Below are 21,780 nucleotides of genomic sequence, written 5' to 3'. Positions count from 1 at the left end.
TTATACAATGCAGGTAAATATGTAGGATACATTTCTAGAAACAGAATTGCTGAGTCAAAGAGTATACACGTGTAATGTTTCACAGGTACTGCAAATTGTTCTCCATAAAAGCTGTCCCAATGTACACTCCCACCAGCCTGTATGAGAGTACCTGTTTCGCCACAATTCCCAAAGTTTTAGCAAACTTTTCAGTAGATATCAATCTATTGATATCTGATATCAATTGGTGAGAAAAATCATGTAAAATTTTCATTTATCTTCTGATAAATGAAGTCGAGTGTATATTCATATATTTAAGAACTCTTGATTCCTTTTCTATGAACTGTTCATATTCTTTGCTTCTTTGTTCTATTGGTTGTTAGTTTTTCTTAATGATTTGTGAAAGTTCTTTTTTTTTTTCCTACTTTAATTGTGATGTGCATGAAGGCATTGATTGCATTCTTAGAAAATAAATGAAGATCCTTTGTTAAAATGGTATGTAAGCCCCCCGACATTTTATTTTATTTGTTTTTTTTGAAAAAAAAAAAAAAGAAGAAAGAGAGAAAGAAAGAAAAAAAAGAATAAAAAAAATGAAGGAGAGGAAGAGGGAGAGAGAACGGGGGTGTTGCTTTATTGCCCGGGCTAGAATGCAGTCTGAAAATGGGTATGACTATAATTGTGCTTAATAATAGAGACATGAAAAAAAAATGAGGGAAGAAAATAACAAACAAGCAGCCAACCAATATTTCATTTAAACCTGTAAATAGGTGTGATACGGTACTGATAAGAATGTATATTTTGTGTATTTAAAGTGGAGAGTTCTATAAATGTTAATTGTTTACTTGTTCCGGATCAGAGTTCAAATCCTGGATATCGTTGTTAATTTTCTGTTTCATTGATCTGTCTAATAGTGATGTTGAAGTCTCCCATTATTATTGTGTGGGAGTCTAAATCTCTTTATAAGTCTTATATATCTGGGTATTCCTGTATTGGGTGTGTATATATTTAGGATCTTTAGCTCTTCTTGTTGCATTGATCCTTTTATCATTATGTAATATCCTTCTTTGCTTCTTATGATCTTTGTTGCTTTGAAGTCTATTTTATCAGAGGCAAAAATTGCAACTCCTGCTTTGTATTTATTTATTTTTGCTCTCCATTTGGTTGGTAAATCTTTCTCCATCCCTTTGTTTTGAGTCTTTGTGTATCCTTGCATGTGAGATGGGTCTGGATGCAGCATACCGATGGGTTTTGGCTTTTTTTTGCCTGTCTGTGTCTTTGGATTGGGGGATTTAGTCGATTTAAATTTAGAATTAATAATAATATATGTGAGTTAATACTGCCATTTAATGTTAGCTGGCTGTTTTGCCCATTAGTTGATGTAAATTCTTGATTATGTTGATGCTCTTTACTTTTTGGTATTTTTTAGAAAGGCTGATACTGGTTGTTCCTTTCTATGTGTAGTGGTTCTTTCAGAAGCTCTTGTAAAGCAGGCCTGATGGTGATGAAATCTCTGAGTGCTTGCTTGTTCACAAAAGATTTTATTTTTCCCTTGCTTATGAAGCTTAGTTTGGCTGGATGTAAAATTCTGGGTTGAAAGTTCTTTAAGGATGTTAAATATTGGCCCCTGCTCTCTTCTGACTTATAGGGTTTCTGCTGAGGGATCTGCTGTGAGTCTGACGGGCTTCCCTTTATAGGTAACCTGACCTTTCTCTCTGGCTGCCCTCAGTATTTTCTCCTTCATTTCAACCCTGGTGAATCTGGTGATTATGTGCCTTGAGTTTGCTCTTCTTGAGGAATATCTTTGTGGTGTTCTCTGTATTACCTGGAGTTGAATATTGTCCTGCCTTGCTAGGTTGGGAAAGTTTTCCTGAATAATATCCTGAAGCGTATTTTCCAGCTTGGATTGATTGTCTTCATCACATTCAGGTACACCTGTCAAACGTAGATTAGGTCTTTTCACATAGTCCCATATTTCTTGGAGACTTTGCTCGTTCCTTTTTATCCTTTTTTCTCTAATCTTGTCTTCTCGTTTTATTTCATTAAGTTGGTCTTCGACCTCTGATACCTTTTCTTCTGTTTGACCAATTCGGCTGTTAAAACTCGTGCATAGTTTGCGAAGTTCTCGTGTTGTGTTTTTCAGCTGCATTAATTCACTTATATTCCTCTCTAAATTGTGTATTCTTGTTAACATTTCGTCAAACCTTTTTTCAAAGTTCTTAGTTTCTTTACGTTGGGTTAGGACAAGTTCTTTTAATTCCCAGAAGTTTCTTATCATCCACCTTTTGAAGCCTGCTTCTGTTAATGGAACACAGTCTTTCTCCATCAGGCCTTGTTCCGTTGCTGATGAGGAACTGTGATCCCCTGTAGAGGGAGAGGCGTTCTGATTTTGGGTATTCGCAGCCTTTTTAGGCTGTTTTCTTCCCTTTGTTATAAATTTATTCATCTGTGGTCTTTATAATTACCGTCTTTATAATTGGGTTTCTGAGTGGACGTCCAACTTGTTGATTCCTGGCGCTAAAATCTGAGCAACCCACTGCGCCGGCCAAAACAGCGGCGTTATGATTGATGGTGCTTTTCTGACTCTGCACCAAGAACTGCCACACCAAGGCAGCGGCAAAACCGCCTCGTTGGCCACAAGAGTCGAGCTGGCGACCCATGGGGCTCCTCCGCTGGGAATCTCCTGGTGCGTGAGCAACAAAAAGTCATCTGAAAGTGTGGCGTCCTCTCATTCTCTGTGCTTTCACTGGGAGCTGCAATCCCGAGCTGCTAGTGATCAGCCGTCTTGGATCTCTCTCGTGAAAGTTCTTATATTAAAAAGAATTGGTTAGGCTGGGCGTCATGGCTCACAACTGTAATCCAAGCACTTTGGAGGCCCAGGGATTGGATCACCTGAGGTCGGGAGTTCAAGAATTGGTCCTCATCCCAAATGTGAGTTTAAATATTTTTATTATTCATATTTTGGTTATTTTATTTGTATATGTTTTGTGACAGCTTAGAAAAAAGTTCAGGTAGACATTTATCTGTCTTCTTTTATGGCTTCTATTTTGTGTCATACTAGAAAAATACATCCATTCTGAGTTTTTTTTTTAATTTTTTTCCTACTGCTTTTATTGCTTTGTTGTTATTTATTTATTTATATTTTGAAGTCTTTGAATCATTAGGACTTTGTCGTTAAGCTAGAGTTTGGAATTTTGTTTTGTTTTGTTTTCTGAGACGGAGTATCGCTCTGTCACCCAGGATGGAGTGCAGTGATGTGATCTCAGCTCACTGCAACCTCCACCTCCAGGGTTCAAGCAATTCTCCTGCCTCAGCTTCCCGAGTAGCTGGGACTACAGGCATGTACCACCACGTCCGGCTAAGTTTTTGTGTTTTTAGTAGAGACGCGGTTTCACCATGCTGGCCAGGCTGGTCTCGAAATCCTGACCTCAAGTGATCTGCCTGCCTCAGCCTCCCAAAGTGCCGTGATTACAGGTGTGAGCCACCGTGCGCAACCTAGAGTTTTGAATTGTCATCATTTAGGAATTGGGCTTGGTTGCTGACTAATCTCTTAGTTGCTCTTCAGTTTAGCTTCTACCTCAGACTCTCCATTACAACCTGTCACCAAGGGGAGGGAGGAGAGAAAAAATGAAAAAAAAAAGAACTTGTCACCAAGATTACCATTTCCTTGATGCTAAATCTAACTGACCTTTGTCTTACTTGACCTCTCACCAACACTAAAAGATGTTGCCCATTCCTTTCTTCCCTTGTCTTTATTTTTTCTCCTGGCTGTCTAGCCTTTCTTTCTCAGTCTCCTTTGTGAGTTCTTTTTTTCTCCCTTAAATATTGTGGCTCAGGGTTTAGAGCTGGTCAGTAGGTGTGCCTTCTCCCTAGGCACTCTCAAGCACTCACATGACTTCACATCCTCCATGTTTTCTCTTCTAAGCTCCACAGCCGTATATCCAACTGTCTTCTGGATTCTCCACTTCCATATCCCACAAGCATCTCACACCTGACACATTCTAATCTCTTCTCCCAAACTTGCTCCCTCTCAGTGGATGGCATCCCCCAAGCCAGCGTCTAAGGCACCATTTTTGGCTTTTCTCTCTTCTTCTGTCTCAGCGTTCAATCACTAAATCTTAACAATTCTACCTAATAAGTAGCCAAACCTCCAAACCTCTCTACTTTTCTTCATCTCCTTGGCCACCACCATCTCTGGTCTGATGAAGACGGCAGTGTCCTTACAGGCCTCCCTGCTGCCACGTTCCAATCCAGTTTCCAATTTGCTCACTTTTTTTTTTTTTTTTTTTTTTTTTTTTTTTTTTTTTTTTTTTTTTTTTTCCTCTTTGTGGAGAACAGGGTCTCGCTATACTGCCCAGGCAGGTCCCGAACTCCTGGGCTCAAGCTATCCTCCCGCCTCTGCCTCCCTAAGAGCTGGGATTACAGGCGTGAGCCACAGCGCCCGGCCTAATTTGCTCACCTCTACATCACGGATCTATGTCACTCCCCTGTATGAAACTCTGCAGTGGTTCCGCACTGTTGGAGACCCACCACAGGGCTCTGAGGCATTTCCTCTGCGGGCTCATCACCCATCACTGCCCCATCCCCTCCAGTCATGTTGAACAGCAGTGCCCTGAACACACTGGGCTCACACACCGTGCTCTGTGTTGTCACACTCTTCTCCCTCCTTTCCTCTGACAGTGCCTCGCCTCCAGTTCTCAGCAGATCTGGCGACTACCCTGCTGTGGATACTGGGCCCCGTGGGTACAGCCCCCACCTCCCACTGAGCACTGCCCTTTCCCACTCACTGCACCTGTTGACTTGTTTCAGCACTAACATTCCAGTTGGCTAACATTCAGTGTTCATCCCTGTCTCCTCTACTGGCCTCTCCCCACAGTCTCAATAGATGGCATTGTTCCATGTCCAGTGCCCAGCAGTATAGGTGCCCCATACATGGTTTGAAGGGATGAATAAATCCATCCCTTCAAAGAACACTGCAGTTGAGTACTCAGTTCCGTCACACCACCTCCAGCTTCTCTGCAGGCCAGTTTCTTCTTCCTCCCTCACTTCTGTATTAAAACTCTCTGGCTTTTTAATTTTCTTAAAACTACCAAATCATTACATCATTTCTCTATTCAAAAATGGCAAAGGGCTCCTTATAGCCAGGAAAAGATTCTCATTTTACCATAGAATTAGAGATCCAGATCAGGAGTGAGGGTAGGAGGGTGGGGAGAAGAGAGCTGGGGGGATTTTTTCTTTCTACAGTCAGGTATTTTAAGTACAATTTACATACAGTAAAACTGACCCTTTTTAGTTGTATTATTCTGTGTATTTGGCAAATGTATACTGTGCTGTAACCACAGTCAAATGTTTATTTCCATCACACTGGAAAATTCTCTGTGCTGCCTGCCCCTACTCCTAGGCCTTGGCAGCCGCTTTTCTGATTTTCTTCCCTATACTTTTGCCTTTTCCAGAATGTCTTTTCTTTCACTCAGCAAAACGCTTTGACATTCATCCATGTGTTGTATGTACCAGTGATTTGTTCCCTTTTCATTGCTGAGTATGTGCCACTGTATGACTGCCGGACAGTTCATTCATTCACCCGTCGGACGTTTAGGTGGTTTCTACTTTCTAGAGATTATGAAACTGATATGATTATTTGTGTAAAAGCCTTTATGTAGGTGTGTTTTTATTTCTCTTGGGTGGGATTGTGGGTCTTATGTTAACTTTATTAGAAACTATTAAATTGGACCAAAAGATTCTTATGCAAATCATTGAGGAGAGGCTAACACTACACAAATTTGAAGCCATTTATTAATCAAAACACCCAGATAAGCAAGGCCAGCTGTGGGAACCCAGTAAACACCAATGACCAGAAATTGATGACGCCCAGAGTGTTTGAGGGGAGGCAGTAAAATGGGGACAGCACTGCCTTGGGAGCTTGGACGTGCTCCACGCACTGTTCCCTCCCAGGCCCTGCTGGCTACTCAGTGGCCTCAGAAACATTGTCTCAGGTTCCCAGGCCATGAATCTCTCTTGCCAGTCCATTGGTAACATGAATGGTTAGATGTTAATGTTTACATACACAAAACACAAATTAATAAAATCATTATGTGTGTATGTATGTGTTGGGGGGGACAGTAAAATTTACACAAAAAGAAACAAATGAGGCCAGGCGCAGTGGCTCATGCCTGTAATCCCAGCTCTTTGGGAGGCTGAGGCGGGCAGATCATGAGGTCAAGAGATCGAGACCAACCTGGCCAACATAGTGAAACCGCGTCTCTACTAAAATATAAAAATTAGCTGGGCGTGGTGGCCCATGTCTGTAGTCCCAGCTACTCAGGAGGCTGAGGCAGGAGAATTGCTTGAACTGGGGAGGCGGAGGTTGCAGTGAGCCAAGATCATGCCACTGCACTCCAGCTGGGTGCCCGACGACAGCACAAGGCTCTGTCTCGAAAAAAAAGAAATTATCTGAACTATATTTCAAATAAATAACATATACAGAAAGGGGGAAATAATCCAGGTAACTGTGACTGTTTAGAATCAAGCTTGCCTTCAGGTTCAAGACATAAAGAACTTGAAACATGTTGAATTCTTATTAGTAGGCACATGAGTTGGTAATTCTGGAACAACATTCTGTACGTTCTAGGATTGAGCAAATAAAATGTTTTGTGGGCTGGACGAGGTGGCTCATGCCTGTAATCCCAGCATGATGGGAGGCTGAGGCAGGTCTATCACTTGAGGTCAGGAATTTAAGACCAGCTTGGCCAACATGATGAAACCTCGCCTTTACCAAAAAAATGTAAAAATAAGCCAGGCATTATGGCAGGTTCCTGTAATCCCAGCTACCCAGGAGGCTGAGGCAGGAGAATCGCTTGAACCTGGGAGGGAGAAGTTGCAGTGAGCCAACATCGTGCCACTGTACTCCACCCTGGGTGACAGAGTGAGATTTCATCTCAAAAAAATAATAATAATTAAAATAATAATAATAAAAAAATGTATTGTGGCTAATGGGAGTCAGGTTTCTCACTGTTGGAAAAGGGAGTAAAGGAGAAAAGGTGAAAAGTACCTGGGAATTCTTTGCACTATTTTGCAACATTTTTCTAAGTCTGAAATTATGTTTAAAAATGATTGGACTATATCAGTGCTTCTTAAACTCCCTTGTATTAAAAATCACCTACAGCTTTAGCTAACAATTCGAAACTACAGGACCCCCTCCCCTACTGTGGGTCGTCTGTGTCAGTATGTTTGGGCCTGAATATCTGCATTATACATCGAACACATTTTAAAAGGGCTGAATTCAGTGCTTTTTGAGGGCCCTTCCTTCTGTGTTCTGGAGGAGGCAGAAGCTCAGCCTGTTTTAGAAATCTGTTGCTGAGCATGAAGAGAATGAGCATGACAACTGTTTTTCTGAAATGCATCTTTTACAAGTTGACACATTCCATACAAGAACCAAGGAGACATAGGAAAGCTCTAGAGGCAATTTCTCAAGGGGGAAAAAAATCAGGAAAATCTCAGAATTCTTCAAAAGTCAAGTCATCCAGGTATCTTCCAGAGTTAACATCCTTCCAGTAGAACAAGTACCTGCCGGCCTTGGGACCTCTCTACTTAGCTTGACCTGCAGTGCCTTCCCCTGACAAGCTGACAAGGCTGGTTCCTTTTTGCCCATTAAGTCTTCCTCAAATGTCAGCTTGTCAGAGTGGTCGTCAATTCACATGCCCTATGAGGCTTAGTTTCTTTATAGAACTTAGTATCTGGATTCCTCTATATATCCTGCCTACCTGCCCAGCCAGAACACTAGCTCCATGAGGGAGGGACATTGTAGGTTTTGTTCACTTGTGTATCCCCAGTTCCTAGGATAGTGGCCATTCTATACATACGAAGCACTAACTATTCATTGAATGATTTACTGATATACACGTTTATGGGGATCTGTTTCTTATGATGAATGAACACGTTTGCAGTGTGGTAGATAAAACATAACCAAATCAAGTGGCAAACAGAATGACTTTATGATAATAAATAAATTTTATTTATTTTTTTCTCTCACACAGTTCAAGAAAGCCAGACATTAGTGTAAGTTGAAGAACATCGGAGTTTGGAAATAGGTCTTTGCCTTAACGGAGTATTGACTAGAAAATCAGAGGCTGGCATTCAAATAATATGTTTTAAAGTGTTGTTGTACAGTGTTAATAGGTGTTTCAAAAGGGTATCATGGACTGGGCACAGCGTGGCTCATGCCTGTAATCCCAGCACTTTGGGAGGCTGAGGCAGACAAATCACTGAGTCCAGGAGTTTGAAACCAGCCTGGGCAACATGGCAAAACCCCATCTCTATAAGAAATACAAAAAAGTAGCCAGGCTTGGCGGCATGCACCTGTAGTCCCAGCTACTCAGGAAGCTGAGGTGGGAAGATCACTGAAGCCTGGCAGGCAGAGGTTGCAGTGAGCTGAGATTGCAACACTACACGTCAGCCTGGGCAACAGAATAGGACACTGTCTCAAAATTTTTTTAATTAAAAAACATTTTAAAGGGTGCCATAAGGTACAAAATAGGTCAAACGAAGGGTTTCTTGAACATATCTGACAGTGCCGTTCTGCTCCACCCCACCTTCCTCAGAACCTCTCCGGTGAGCAAGGTTCCACTGGTGGTGGGAGGGGGAGGGGAGAGAAAAAAACAACACTTCCAGAAAGACTTCAGCAGATCACATATTTAAATCACTTTATACTCAGAAAGCCTCTAGATTTCCCACAACATCCTACCAACAATTACAAATTCACTTCTTTTTTTTTTCAATTTGAGGCAGGGTCTCGCTCTGTCGCCCAATCTAGAGTGCAGTGGTGCAATCACAGCTCACTGCAGCATCCAACTCCTGGGCTCAAAAGTCCCCCCACATCACCCTCCACAGTAGCTGGGACCACAGGTGTGCAGCACCATAGCCAGCTAGCTTTTAGATGTTTTTATAGAGGCAGTATCTGACTCTATTGCCAGGGCTGGCCTCGCACCCCTGGGTTCAAGCAGTCCTCCCACTTCAGCCTCCCAAAGTGCTGAGACTACAAGCATGAGCCACTGAGCCACTGCACCCAGCCACAGATTCATTCATTCTTTCTTTCTTTCTTTTAAGACTAGAGTCAAGTGTAGTAGTGAGAAGAAGGAAAGAGCAGAACAAGGAGCTTGATCTATGACTGACTGTGACAATCAATTGAGCTAACTTACTACCTTCAGACCAGCCACAAATTAACTTCTTAAGAAAAAAGATGGGAATTATTTTCTAAAAACTGAGCAATGGAAATGGAAACCCTTCAAAGAGTGAAGGGAGGTAAAGTTGACTGTATGGCTTCATTCATACACATTCAAGTTTAACACAGTTGTAAGGTCTGGTAAATTTTAGAGTAGTGCTTCTCAAGCAAGGGGGTGGAGAGGTACATCCCATTAGGAATGTGTCACCCTCCTGACCATAGTCTTTTTTGAGACAATGCCATGGTGAGCAATTGTTATCAATGGAAATGTGTCACATCTCTGAAGTGTAGTGAGACACTTTTTAAAAATTGAGACCAGCTCCACTGAGGCCTTCAGCTGACTCCCTGCCAACATTTTAGGCTTTCTGAGATGGCTTGGATGGAACCATACTCACATTAGGCATCTAATGCCTATTACTTAATACTTAATGATCATTAGTATATTTGAACCCATTCTCATTTTGCACTGGAAGCTTCCAAATCAGTGTGCTGCCAACTGTCGTAAAATTCTGATTTATAACGCTGTCCCCAGAAGTATACAGGACTAATGTTTGCCAAACTTACAAAAATGTTATGAAACCCTTGATCTTATTTTGTTGATTTAACATTTCATTTTCATCATTAAGCATGTGAAAAAGCAACATAAGCAAAGATTAAATAATCCCAAAATCCTTCAGATTGATCACTCATTATTTCAATTTTTACTGAGCTAAACATTATTTTGTTATCTATAAAGGAGAGAATTTAAAACACTGCATGTTTCTGGCATTCATAGAAAGGGGAATTTAAACTTTGAGCTGTTTTTGCCATAAACTTGAAGTTGCAGTAAGATGAACTGGAAGCCCACAGACCCTGCTGTTGTGGAATTCCACTAAAAATGGCAGGTTGTTGCCAAAAAACACAAATTTTGTCATGCAGCTTGCAATTAATGTGCCAAAAATTTACCAGCCCATATAATTTTATCAGTCTGTCTTCCCCAGAGGAAGTAAACAAATAATAAAACTAATAAAATCATATTTCTTGACCACTGTCATCCAATATAAATTGTTACTTGTCCTTAGAGGATTAGACAGTGAGCTACTTACAAGGCCATTCAAATGTCTGGGCTAGTTAATGGTAGAGGCAGTAGTCTAAGACATAGGGTATTCCTGAGTCAGCAAAGAGGATCCTGCAATTTGAGGAAGGCCCCCTAAGTCATTACCAAGTGCAGAACAGGGTTTGATGGGCCTCTGTCAAAAGTTGTCTTGCACCAGCATTTCTGTGTTCCCTGGAAACACCATGAAATACTGAACTTTAATCAGTAATGCAAAAAATGAGAAAATGCTCCGTGTTTCAGAACTATTCAGAGTAGAAAACTCTGGAACATAAAATGGGGCTTACACCTTTGTTGGTGAGTTGCTAAAACTTGAGATCAGGCAAAACAAGGCTGAGAGGTCCAATATTTTCTGGAACGTGTAACACTAGCAGTTCTTCAAGTTTGGCCTGTGGCCCTCCTGCATTAGGATCACCTGGGAGCCTTGCTCCAGTGCAGCTCTCCTCTACAAAACCTACATTTAGCCTAGTGAAGCAGAACACTGTGGTTTTCCCCAGGAGTCCACATCTGTCACAAGATTACTGGATGTTTCTGGTTCCCTGTAAAGCTTCAGAACACTGTATGTGACCACCCCACTGGCAAGGTCATTAACATCCTATGCGCATGGATACTAAATTTTGCAGCATATTTGAAATGCTGAAGCAATATCAAATGTATGACATCCCCAAATATAGCAATTTCCATTGATTGAAAAGGTGGCAGATGAGCACAACTAATTGGGATTAACTCAGCCAACTCTTATAGTTTAACACGTTTTACCTGCTCCAAATAATACTTTGCAGATCAAACTGGCAACCAGAAAACAGAGCATAACAGAACACATGACACCCCACGGTGGACTTTTAAGAAAAAAAAAAGTGACAAACTCCAAATCCATGATGACATGAGAACTTGCACCTTGAAGACAGAATGGACTTGTGGGAAGAGAAGACTCTCCTTCTGTTCTCCCTTCACTAGGTGAAGAAGGAAAGAAGACCCCTCCCCAAACAGGTCTCTTCATTCTGGAATGTTTTCCCAGTCCCCAAGGCTCTCAGTGACCAACTTCCTTCCACAGATCCTCCCAGTGACTGACCTAGCTCAATCTCCCACAGTAGTTGACAGGCCACCGCGAGAGCTCTTGAGAGAAGCTTCGCTACATGAAATTTATCAAATGAAGAAAGATTCCTTTTTAAAGAGTAATGCAAAGCTCCAGGGTGATATGCTTAATCCAATTGTTTAAAAAGAATTAAAAACCCCATTTTCAGTAATTTTAAAATTAACGAAATGTCAATAGTTTGCTTTAACAAGGACTTGCTTGAACCATGTTCTCCTTTTAAAATCACACACACAGAATCAGTATACATTTAGAGAATGTTCTCTAGCTGAATACCTTTTTGAAATGAATTCATTCAAAAGACACAAAAGACACCAACCGTTATGAATATTTTAGGCCATTATAAGCTGTAACCACCTCCGGCTTATGGTGGTTAAGGTGTTGCAGCTTAATGTTGACACCTGGCATGAAAAGCTTATGGTCTGAATCATGTTTCTTTTTTATGTAATTCTGGCTCAGGAGTCCGATACAGAGCAGCAGAGAAATAAATTATGTTGCTGAGGCTGAAGATGATGCACAGAAGTATGGCTCCAGCTATCTGAGAGAAAGAGTAGGGCTTGGAGGTGGCCAGGAGCCATTCCTTCCTCAGAGTCTTGTCCAGAAGTATGGCTTCCATCTGCAGGTGCGTGGCCAGGATCACACACACATGAAACAGCTGGTGACTGTGACCTACGGCAAACACAAAAGGCCATCAATATCAGCAATTAAAAGGAATTGAGTACTGATACATGCCATAGTATGTATGCAAAAATGATGCTAAGTGAAAGAAAACAGACGAGAGACCACATATTTTATGATTCCTTTTATATGAAATGTCCAGAATATGCAAATTTGTAAAGACAGAGGGTAGACTGATGGCTGCCTCAAGCAGGGTGAGAATAGGGATTAACTGTGCATGGGTCTGATGGAGGGGACGAAAATGTTCTAAAACTGATGTATGGTGACTTTACTGAAAATATCATTAAATTATATACTTGACATCAGGGAATTATTGAATATGTGAAATATACCTTAATAAACCTATTTTACACTTGATCTTAGCCAAAAGGCTGAGAAGTGATAACAAGTTTATTTTTATTTTTATTTTTTTTAAGACGGGGTTTCACCATGTTGGTCAGGCTGGTCTTAAACTCCCAACCTCAGGTGATCTGCCCGCCTTGGCCTCCAAAGTGCTTGGATTACAGGCGTGAGCTACCACACCCAGCCAATAAGTTTATTTTTAAGAAGCAATATGAGAAAAATTAAAGGGCCACCAGAGAAACCAAATCCAAATTCTTTTTTAAAACAACTTATCTACTAGTCTCATTTTTCAGATGAAAAAATTAGGTACCACTTTCTGCCAAAGGTCATCTCTTGAGAGCCAGCACTGATCAGCTCAGAGTCCCACTTTAATGCTGAAGGAGAAGCTGGCTGAATTTTCTGTTGGCCACTGACCAAGTGGAGCTCTCCTCACTGCTAGTGAATCACAGACATGACCAGGACTCTTCCTCCCTGATGCCATGCTGGACCCAGCTCACATGGTGCTCATCACACAGGATGGGAGCCAAGTAGAGGGCAGTGGGAGTGCACAGGGACATGCTGGGTGGTCGGCGGTTGGTGAGAAAACAATCCAATGCCTAGGGTCAGGGGCAGTTTGGAGGACAACCCTCAGACCCCAGGAGTAAGAAGGAGACCACATGTGTTATGGGCTGAAAGATGTCCCTGAAAAATACATGTGCTGAAGTCTTAATCCTCAGAATGAGACCATGTTTGCAGATAGGATCTTTAGAGAAACAAGTGAAAATGAGGTCTCTAAGATGGGCCTAATGCACTATGACTGGTGCCCTTATAAGAAAAGGAGGTTAGGACACAGACATGCACATACACAGAGAAAAAGACCACATGAAGACAGATGGAAAGAGCAGCCATCAACAAGCCAAAGAGAGAGGCCCCCATTGAAATCAACCCTGCCAACACTTCAATCTCAGATTTCCAGCCTCCAGAATTGTGAGAAAATAAATTTCAGTTGTTGAGACCCAGTCTGTGATACTTTGTTATGGCAGCCCTAGCGAACTAATACAACATAAGAGTTAAATAAGGATTCTCCTTTGGTTTTAAAAAATAATAATAAAAAGCCTGGGCATGGTGGCTCACACCTGTAATCCCAGCACTTTGGGAGACCAAGGAAGGAGGATTGCTTGAACCCAGGAGTTTGAGACCAGCCTGGTCAATACAGCCTGGCAACACAGGGAGATCCCATCTCTAGAAAAATAGAAACTTCAGTCTTGCACCCCAGGACCTATCTCAGAAGAAATATTCAATAAATGTGTCCTAAGACTGAAGCAGCCTGGCCACCTCCACGATTGAGCAGGAGCAGAGTCAGAATAAGAATGTAGAAGGGTCGAGGATTCTCAAGTGGATAAGTTTCCTACAGCAGGGAGCTGTGAGGCCCCCAGTATCTGTCTCCCAGGAAGAAGATGTGCCTGGAGCTGCCACAGCTGCCTTACTTGGGCTACACTAGGGGGCTGTGTACGATTTCCGAATCTGTATGTGATACAGCAAAGTGGTTTCTTCTCCAGCAGAGAGCTGTGCTCTCAGAACACAGGGCAGAGCCGGTAACTAGCACCTTCTCCAGCTGAGGCTCAAGCCTGTCTCCAGTGGAGCATGAGATAAAAGACAGAAAGAACCATCAGCATTGGATGTATCTGAAATGTGGCTGCAGCAGGAAGAGTGATTTCAACAATCCTGCCTGACAGGAATAGGGAGGAGCTTCCTGTGGGCCAAACCATGCCAGGCCAGCACTTCCCAGGAAATCTGGGGCTCATGGCCAGAGAGGGACTCCCACCCCCAGCAGACTCTGTTAGTTAAGGACTAACAATGTCCCAAATCTTAAAGATCTGTCATGAACTATTGTCTAGGAAATGTCCCCCACAGGGGTGTTTTTCAGCTCTGTACCCCTAGGGAGAAATAAAATGTTAAGAAACCTGAGTGGTAGCAAAAGAAGGCCCAGGGCTCTTTTTCCTGCATCCCCCAAGACTCGCTACACAGCCACCTCTACTTCATCAAGGGGGGCTGGGGAGGTGGACATGGCAGTCAGGGTGCTGGTGACTCCTATTCCCTGGCCTCTCCTTTTCCTCCTTTTTGGAAATATGCCCTCTAAGCATTTTGCTAGTTACAACCCTTTCTGACACAACAAAAGAAGGAAAGGAGCTAAAACTTTAATCGGATCAAATAAACCACATCTGGCCACATCTCTTAGTGGAAGGAGATGGAAAATCAGGGACAAAATGGGCTTGGGGAGAAGCAAGCTTCCTGCCCTCGTGGGGACAATGACTGGCCCTTTGATTCCCATGTACTCATCTAAGGAACTCTCACCCCAAAGTCTTGTTCGCCTCACCAGGAGTGATGCAAGGGTGCCTCCTCCTATCCAGTCCCAGAGCCGGGGCGGAGGAGGCACATGCTGCATGCCCCCGCCACCTTCCCTAGACAGAAAGGGGGAAAGAGCTCTGCCAGCAGGTGGAAACCCCGGTGACCCTGACACCGTCTCTCCACCCCACATCATCTTCAGTGAGCTCAGGTTCATCTGGAGGATGACTCAGCCTCTGTGTGAGTACCGGGTTCCACTCTTGGGAGTTTCTGGTTCAGGAGGTCTGAGGTGGGGCCTGAGAATCTGCGTGTTCTCAGATAATGCTGATGCTTGGCTAATGACCACCCCCTGAGAAACCGCTGCTCTACCACGACTCCTGGCCCCCTCCCACCCACCATGCTCAAGACAAAGACGGACGCTGTCGCCTTTCCCCTTTTCTGCACAGCCCCCTGTCTGGTACCTTCAGAGCCATCTTCATCCTGTCTTTCCTCTTCCTCTCCACAGCTGCCCCCAATGTTCTTTTTATTTTTTCTTCAGATAAGACCTCTCTCCCCCAGACTAGAGTGCAGTGCATGATCATGGCCCACTGCAGCCTCGACCTCCCAGGCTCAGGCCAGCCTCCTGCCTCAGCCTCCCAAGTAGCTGGGAGCACAGATGCATGCCACCACACCCGGCTAACTTTTGTATTTTTTTTTTTTTAGAAACAGAGTTTCACTATGTTGCTCAGGATTGCCTGCAGCACAGGCTCAAGTAATCTGCCCACCTTGGCCTCCCAAAGTGCTGGGATTACATGTGTGAGCCACCAAGCCCAGCCCCATTAACATTATCAAATGTTCATTTAATAATGGGATTCCATGTTCGAGATGACAATAGGACACACTGGCTCCATACTCCATCAGAATGCTTTAGGCTCCTGGGTCCACCTGCCCTCCATCCTGCCCGTGCTACCTAACAGTGCACCTGCTGTGGACATCCTGGCCTCTGTCAACTTGCAATGTCACTCACCTTGGCCTCTATCCCTGCCCATCGCTGCCTTTGCAGCTACATGCACTGGAGTCAGGGACGGGAGCCTTCCCAGCCAGGAGGGCAATGAATAGAGTAGCACTCACCGATGTAGTCAAAGCGTCCCGGGGCTAGGCGCTCTGGCAGGTGCGCAGAGTACAAGAAAGAGGCCAGGAGGGTCATGATCACGTGCTTCTGGTGGTACAAGGTGGCTTCATTCTGTGCACTCTCCCCTGAGAACAGGAATAGCTGCAGGTGTTTGAAGAAACATCAGGCCTTGAGAGGACAGACCTGAGGCAGGCCCTCTTCCTTCTCAGGAGCTGGGACTTCGGGGGCTCTGACACCCACACATGTCAGCACACACACACAAACTCCAGAGGCCAAGGCCTCGCCTCCTCAAGTCTGTGGCCTGGGAGAGGAAACTCAGGTGCCACATGAGTGGAACTCCTACCTTGAGTGTGGTCGGCTGAGACTCAAGACTATTGTATTTCAATCCCCCAAATGCTCATAAGAGTTTTGGGTTATTTACTTACTGAAGGGGGAAAAAAAGGAAAGAAGGAAAGAATGGGAAAGGAAAAGAAAGGTAAAAAATCCTGTTAGATAATTGCTACTCTTTCTGGGGATAAAATGTGAGTAAATTTGACCCTTAACATACAGGCTAGGGGCACTGACCCCCTGCAGTCAAAAGTCCATGTGCAACTTTTGACTTCTCCAAACTTAACTACTAATAGCCTCCTGTTGACTGGAAGCCTTGCCTGTAACAAACTGTCAATTAACACATACTTTGTATTATACACTATACTGTATTCTTACAATAAAGTAAGCTAGAGAAAAGCAAGTGTTACTGAGAAAATTTCAAGGAGGAGGAAGAAGAAAAGGGTTGGTCTTGCTGTCTCATGAGTGGCAGAGGTGGAGGAAAATCCATGTTAAGTTCAAACCTGTGTTGTTTAAGGGACAACCGTATAGTAAGAAGTGGTTGATTCAAACCAGAACCCGCTTTTTATCAGCACATCCACTGCACTAGTACTCCTAATTAAGGCTTTAAGGCCTAGAAATCCTTGACAGGCCTTCTGAATCATCCAAAAGTATCAACCATGGCCACTATACTGTTTCAGAGCTACATACAGTTTTTGTATTATTGTTATAAACAGCTGTAGTACCTAGCAGTTACCAAGGGCAGCAGGCCAGGCTTCTTCCATGCATCATTTCATCTGAGCCACAATTACCATAAGGCAGACTCTTACTTTCCCCGTTTTGTAGATGAGGAAAGTGGGCCAGAAAGTGACTTGCACATCACTTACTGAGAAGCGAAGTCCGCATCTGAATCCAGGCAGGCTGATTCCAGCATCAACATCACCACTTAGAATTGGACCTCCCCTTCCCTCTGCCCTCCTCTGACTCAGCCACATGCCAGAAGCACACAGCGTTTGTCACAACATAGGACCTGCACTGCCTGATTTGGAGGTGCATGAGACAGAATTGCTGTGCCTGCTTTCGGTTTCCTGTGTGTGGTCTGCGCCGAGGAAGGAGTGAGGGGAACGGGTGGCACCTCCATCTTTGGGGCTCCCTCAGATCCACAGAGGCAGAGCACAGAGAATATGCTCAATGCCCCAGCTTCTGGGTGGAGCTCTGCCCCTCCCCACGCCCCTCAGCCCTGCCATCTGGGCTTCAGTCTTCAAACCCACAGGACACTGCCTCTAGGAGGGAGCGTCACTCACTGGGTACTAGACAGGCACCGCAGGGCCTATTAGATCCATTGTTTTGATTAATCGTCATTACCCGATACAAAGGAGGGGCTGGTACTCTCAGGTACAGATGAGGAAACTAAACTGAGGCTCAGAGAGTTGTGTGCCCTGCCTGAGGTCACACAGCCAGTGAGCAGTGGGACCAGAATTTGAACTCAAGCTTATATGGTTTGAAAGTGCATGGACTTTCCCCTTCTTGTCCTTCTTGTTGTCCCTCCTACACCCTTTTCCTTTATGCTTTCCATCTCATTCCCATCACACGTTTAAGACCCTCATTCATACCTTTTCCTTCAATACTAACCACATACTACTTGATGATAGAATCATGCATTCCCAAACTTCTGCTACCAGTCAGCACTTTACCTGTTCTCCGTGTCACCCTCCCCATGGCCCATGAGGTGTTATCAGGCCCAATCAGATGAGGGAAATCAAGGTGTAGAGAATTTGCCCAGGGTCTGACAGCAGGTATTGGAGATCTGCCTGCAGAGCTCGCCCTCCTGCTCACCCCAAAGCCCCAGGCTGCCTGCTCACCCCCAAAGCCCCAGGCTGCCTGCTCTGCCTGGCTCTCCGACGTTCCCAAGCCCCCAGTTGTATTATCTGTCAGGGCCTCTGTGTTTATGCCATCTCCTAACCACTCCTCAAGTGCCACCAAGGCAGCACCTGGGTCTCAACTCCTGTTTTGTTCTATGGTTCGCATTGCAGTGTTATGACCCCCAGAAGCTCAGGAAGCAACTGACTTCCTGGCATTGCCAACAGGCAGAGAGGATTTGCAGCCAGTCCTTACCCTGTAGAAGATGGGGAGGGAGTCCCAGGTGTAGGGATAAGCAAAGGCGAGGACACGAATCACCTTACAGAGTCTGGGCTTCTGGATTTCAAGAAACCTAAATCAGGGAAAGAAAGTAGGGAGGAAATGGAATGAAAAGCATCTCAGTAAATTACACATGCACATGCATACACACCGAGTGCCTGGTTATCAACAGAGGACAAGCATTTCTGTATAAGCTGCTATGGCCAGCAGCTTCTCCACCAGCCTCGTCCATTCCTCCCACCCCGATGAAAGTGACACAGCTTCAGATGCAAAAAAATCTCCAGAGAGACCCCCTCCTGATGTTGGGAAGCAGTGGCGTCTAGACTACGCCAGAAAGGAGGTGCTGGGCAGAAACCCTTTGAGGGCCAAGTTATGCAACTGCCAAAGAGTCTTTTAAAACCCTAGTTACTATGGGGACATGGAACAGGTAGGGGGAAAGGGGGGCCCACTGGCACAGACTCTTGGGGAGCACACTGCAAAGGCAGAGATGCACCCATCTAGTTGGAGGCCGGGTATTGTCATGAAGGAGACCTGGGTTCAAGTAGGAATTTGATCCCTGGAGAGCTTTCTGGAATGTTTATACCACACACAGGGATACTTGGCTTGGGAAAACTAAATAAACATGAAGTCTTTCCTTCTCTCCTTCGTTGCCACCCTTACCCAACCTACAATCTAAAGACAGCTGACAGCAACAATAAAACAAATGACGCCGATCGTTGAGAAGACAGGCAGGTCCCCCTGGACAGCACATGACAGGGCCTCAGCTGACTTGGGCCCAGCCTGGGGCAGCCAGCTCAGGGTATCGGGAGCTGGGCAGCACCGAGGGCAGGCTGCACCCTGGGAGGACATGGGGAGGCAGGCAAGGAGGGTCTCTGCACAAAACCACAACCCAGAACTGAGGCCTTGGTAAGGAAGTGCTCACGGGTGCTGGTTGGGCAGCCAAGGCCAGGTAGTAGGGACAGGTATAATCCCCGCATCAATGCTGCGATGTACTGTGGAGGGCTCTGTCCTCCCTCAGGGCCCATAGGACTGCAGGGTAAGGAACCCAGTACAGTGGTTGCAGAGCCACGCACCGAGGCTCTCGGGGTGGCTGCTCTGATGCCGTCTGCAGAGACAATGCATGCACTGGGGCCCTTTCAGCCTTTGCTGCCAGTTTTGCCCCTCATCACACTCTCTGCAGGGATGGGGTCTGTGTCCTGCTGTGGCTCCCACCTCTGCTTCTAAGAACCTCAGTCCCAGTCCACAAGCCTGTTCTTTCTCCTTCAAATGCCATCTGTATTCCCTCTGAGCCCAGACCCATGTCCCCTGTCCAGGCCGCCCATGCCTCTTATGAGCCAGTAAAGCCACCCGACCATAAGCTGCCTTATCCCTCAGCAAGGAGTATGCAGGGACTCCCACATCAGGCAGCTGTGGAACCCTCCTCAGGCAGGCCCCAGGGCTGGTCAGGCATGGATCCCCAGGACCCAGCACAGAAGCAGGTCTGAGGACGCGGACATTCTCCAGGCTAGTGTGCTCCACTCAGTCCTCAGGGCAACTGAGCACAAACGGCCACCCAGGGATTCCTGTTTCCGGGGAAAGGGCCAACTCTGTGTACCCCAAGAAGCCCCACAGCCTCCCAGGACAAGCCCCAACTTCACTCCAGCCCACTTTCGTGTTCCTTCTTTCCTGACCCTGCCAGTAAGTCACACACACACATGGCACATACCAGGTGAGAAGCTCAAGGAGAATGGACTCGGATGCATCATCTCCCCCTCCCCCAAAAAAAGGAACCACAGCCAAATTCCAGGACAGGTGAGGCAGCACAGCACTGTGATTTCGCGTGGAGGGCTTGATCGGGACACACTGGGTTCAAATCCCGACTCTGCCCTTGACAACCATGTGACCTCGGCAGGTCACTAACCTTTGTGTACCTCCTGATCCTCAGGTGTAACAGAGACAATGGCTGTGCCTCGTCACAGCCTTGTTGTAAGGATTTGATGAAACACTGCCCATCAGGTGTTTAAACTGTGCACCGCACAGTCACACAGACTAAATGGCAGCTCTAAACTTGCATCATGGGGTGCCATTCTGTCTCCTTCACCACCTTGTACCTATGTTGGTCCAGAAAATAGGAACAGGAGGGAACAAACAGGTTCTGGGTGATCTGTCAGAAATCAGACGAGGCAATGAGAAGCAGAGCTAGGATTTAAACCCTGGACTTTCTGGCTCCCAAATGTCATCCCCTCTGCCTCCTGCAGTAGGCTGGACAGCCTCAGAGCCCGCCCAGCCTTCACCCTTCCCAGCCTGCTCTGCCCCGGAGCAGAGGCACACAGTACTGCTACCTGCCTCACCCGCCTGCCTTCTCAGTCCTCCAGCAGACCCTGACCCGCCTAGGCAGGCCGCCCCCTCCCTCCCTGTGCCCTGCCACCACCTGCCCTCTCTCTGGGTTGACAGGCTCACTCTTAAGGGCTCCTGTGGCCACTTACACTCGAAGAACTCTGGCTCTGGCTGGCGAGGGCCATCCCCCAAAGCATGGATTTTCTGTGACTTGAGACAACATTTCGCTCGGCCTGATAAAGTGTTTCCCCAGGGACAAACGGACCAGGCTCTCCAGCTGCAAAGCCGAGTCTAGAGGGAAAGAAAAGAAGGAAAAAAAGCAGAACAGAAGAGAGACAGCAACAGAGAGAAAAAGGCAGAAGGCAGTAGCCTGGGAGAGGGGCCGCCAGCTACCAAGGTGCAGTTCCGCGTCAGGCCACGCGATGTCGCCACAGCCAGAGCAGAGCCACAGCCGTGGACTCCTCGGAGGCGTTCCACGTGCAGCCAGCCCTCTGGTGGGAACAGCCCAGCGTGCTCAGAGGGCCCAGAGGCTGCTGGAAGGAAATCAGGGCTCTGCCCAGGACGACGTTGGCTGCATACACTGGGTTCCCGGAGAACCCTTCGTTAGGAGAGGGTCGATTCATCACAGCCTGTTCTGAACCCTGACAACAAAGCTGGAAGAAGTAGCAACTGAAATTCCAGAACTCGGGCTTGAGACTAGTGGGCGTTTGGAAAAGTCGTTCTACTGCAGAGATGCACACACGAATGCATGTGGGGCGGTGGTTATGGTTGTTTTGTTTTGAGATGGAGTCTCACTCTGTAGCCCAGGCTGGAGTGCAGTGGCACAATCTCAGATCACTGCAACCTCCGCCTCCCGGGTTCAAGCGATGCTCCTGCCTCAGCTTCCTGAGTAGCTGGGACTACAGGTGCGCCGCCACCGCACCTGGCTGATTTTTTATTTTTAGAAGAGATGGGGTTTCACCATGTTGGCCAGGCTGGTCTTGAACCCCTAACCTCAGGTGATCCGCCCACTTCGGCCTCCCAAAGTGCTGGGATTTCAGGCGTGAGCCACTGCGCACGGCCTGTTATGGCTGTTTTATTGTGTAGGAGTTGCCTTATTCTGGAGAACTGCAGGAATGTGAATATGTCCCCATGCTCGCACCTGGCCATAGCAGCACTTTATCCTCGGGCCGAGCTTCTGTCTG

General features: G+C 45.7%; 1 protein-coding gene across 2 annotated transcripts in view; it reads right to left on the bottom strand.

The window, feature by feature from the left end:
• Window positions 1-11,024: 11,024 nt before the first annotated feature.
• The window catches only part of PAQR5 (progestin and adipoQ receptor family member 5), a 90,851-nt gene continuing 80,095 nt past the window's right edge, over window positions 11,025-21,780 (bottom strand). For both annotated transcript variants that reach the window (XM_017526786.2, XM_017526787.2), the window contains 3 exons: window positions 18,257-18,353; window positions 15,835-15,976; window positions 11,025-12,048 (listed from right to left, as the gene is read on the bottom strand). In XM_017526786.2, the coding sequence (XP_017382275.1) occupies window positions 11,807-12,048; window positions 15,835-15,976; window positions 18,257-18,353 (481 nt within the window). In that variant the 3' untranslated portion in view covers window positions 11,025-11,806. The remainder of the gene's footprint in view (window positions 12,049-15,834; window positions 15,977-18,256; window positions 18,354-21,780) is intronic.

This window comes from Cebus imitator, unplaced genomic scaffold (genome assembly GCF_001604975.1).
Source record: "Cebus imitator isolate Cc_AM_T3 unplaced genomic scaffold, Cebus_imitator-1.0 Scaffold44, whole genome shotgun sequence".
In the NCBI taxonomy this organism is placed as follows: domain Eukaryota; kingdom Metazoa; phylum Chordata; class Mammalia; order Primates; family Cebidae; genus Cebus; species Cebus imitator.
Note: the sequence above shows the minus strand (reverse complement) of the source record. Positions and strands in the feature narration are given on the sequence as shown.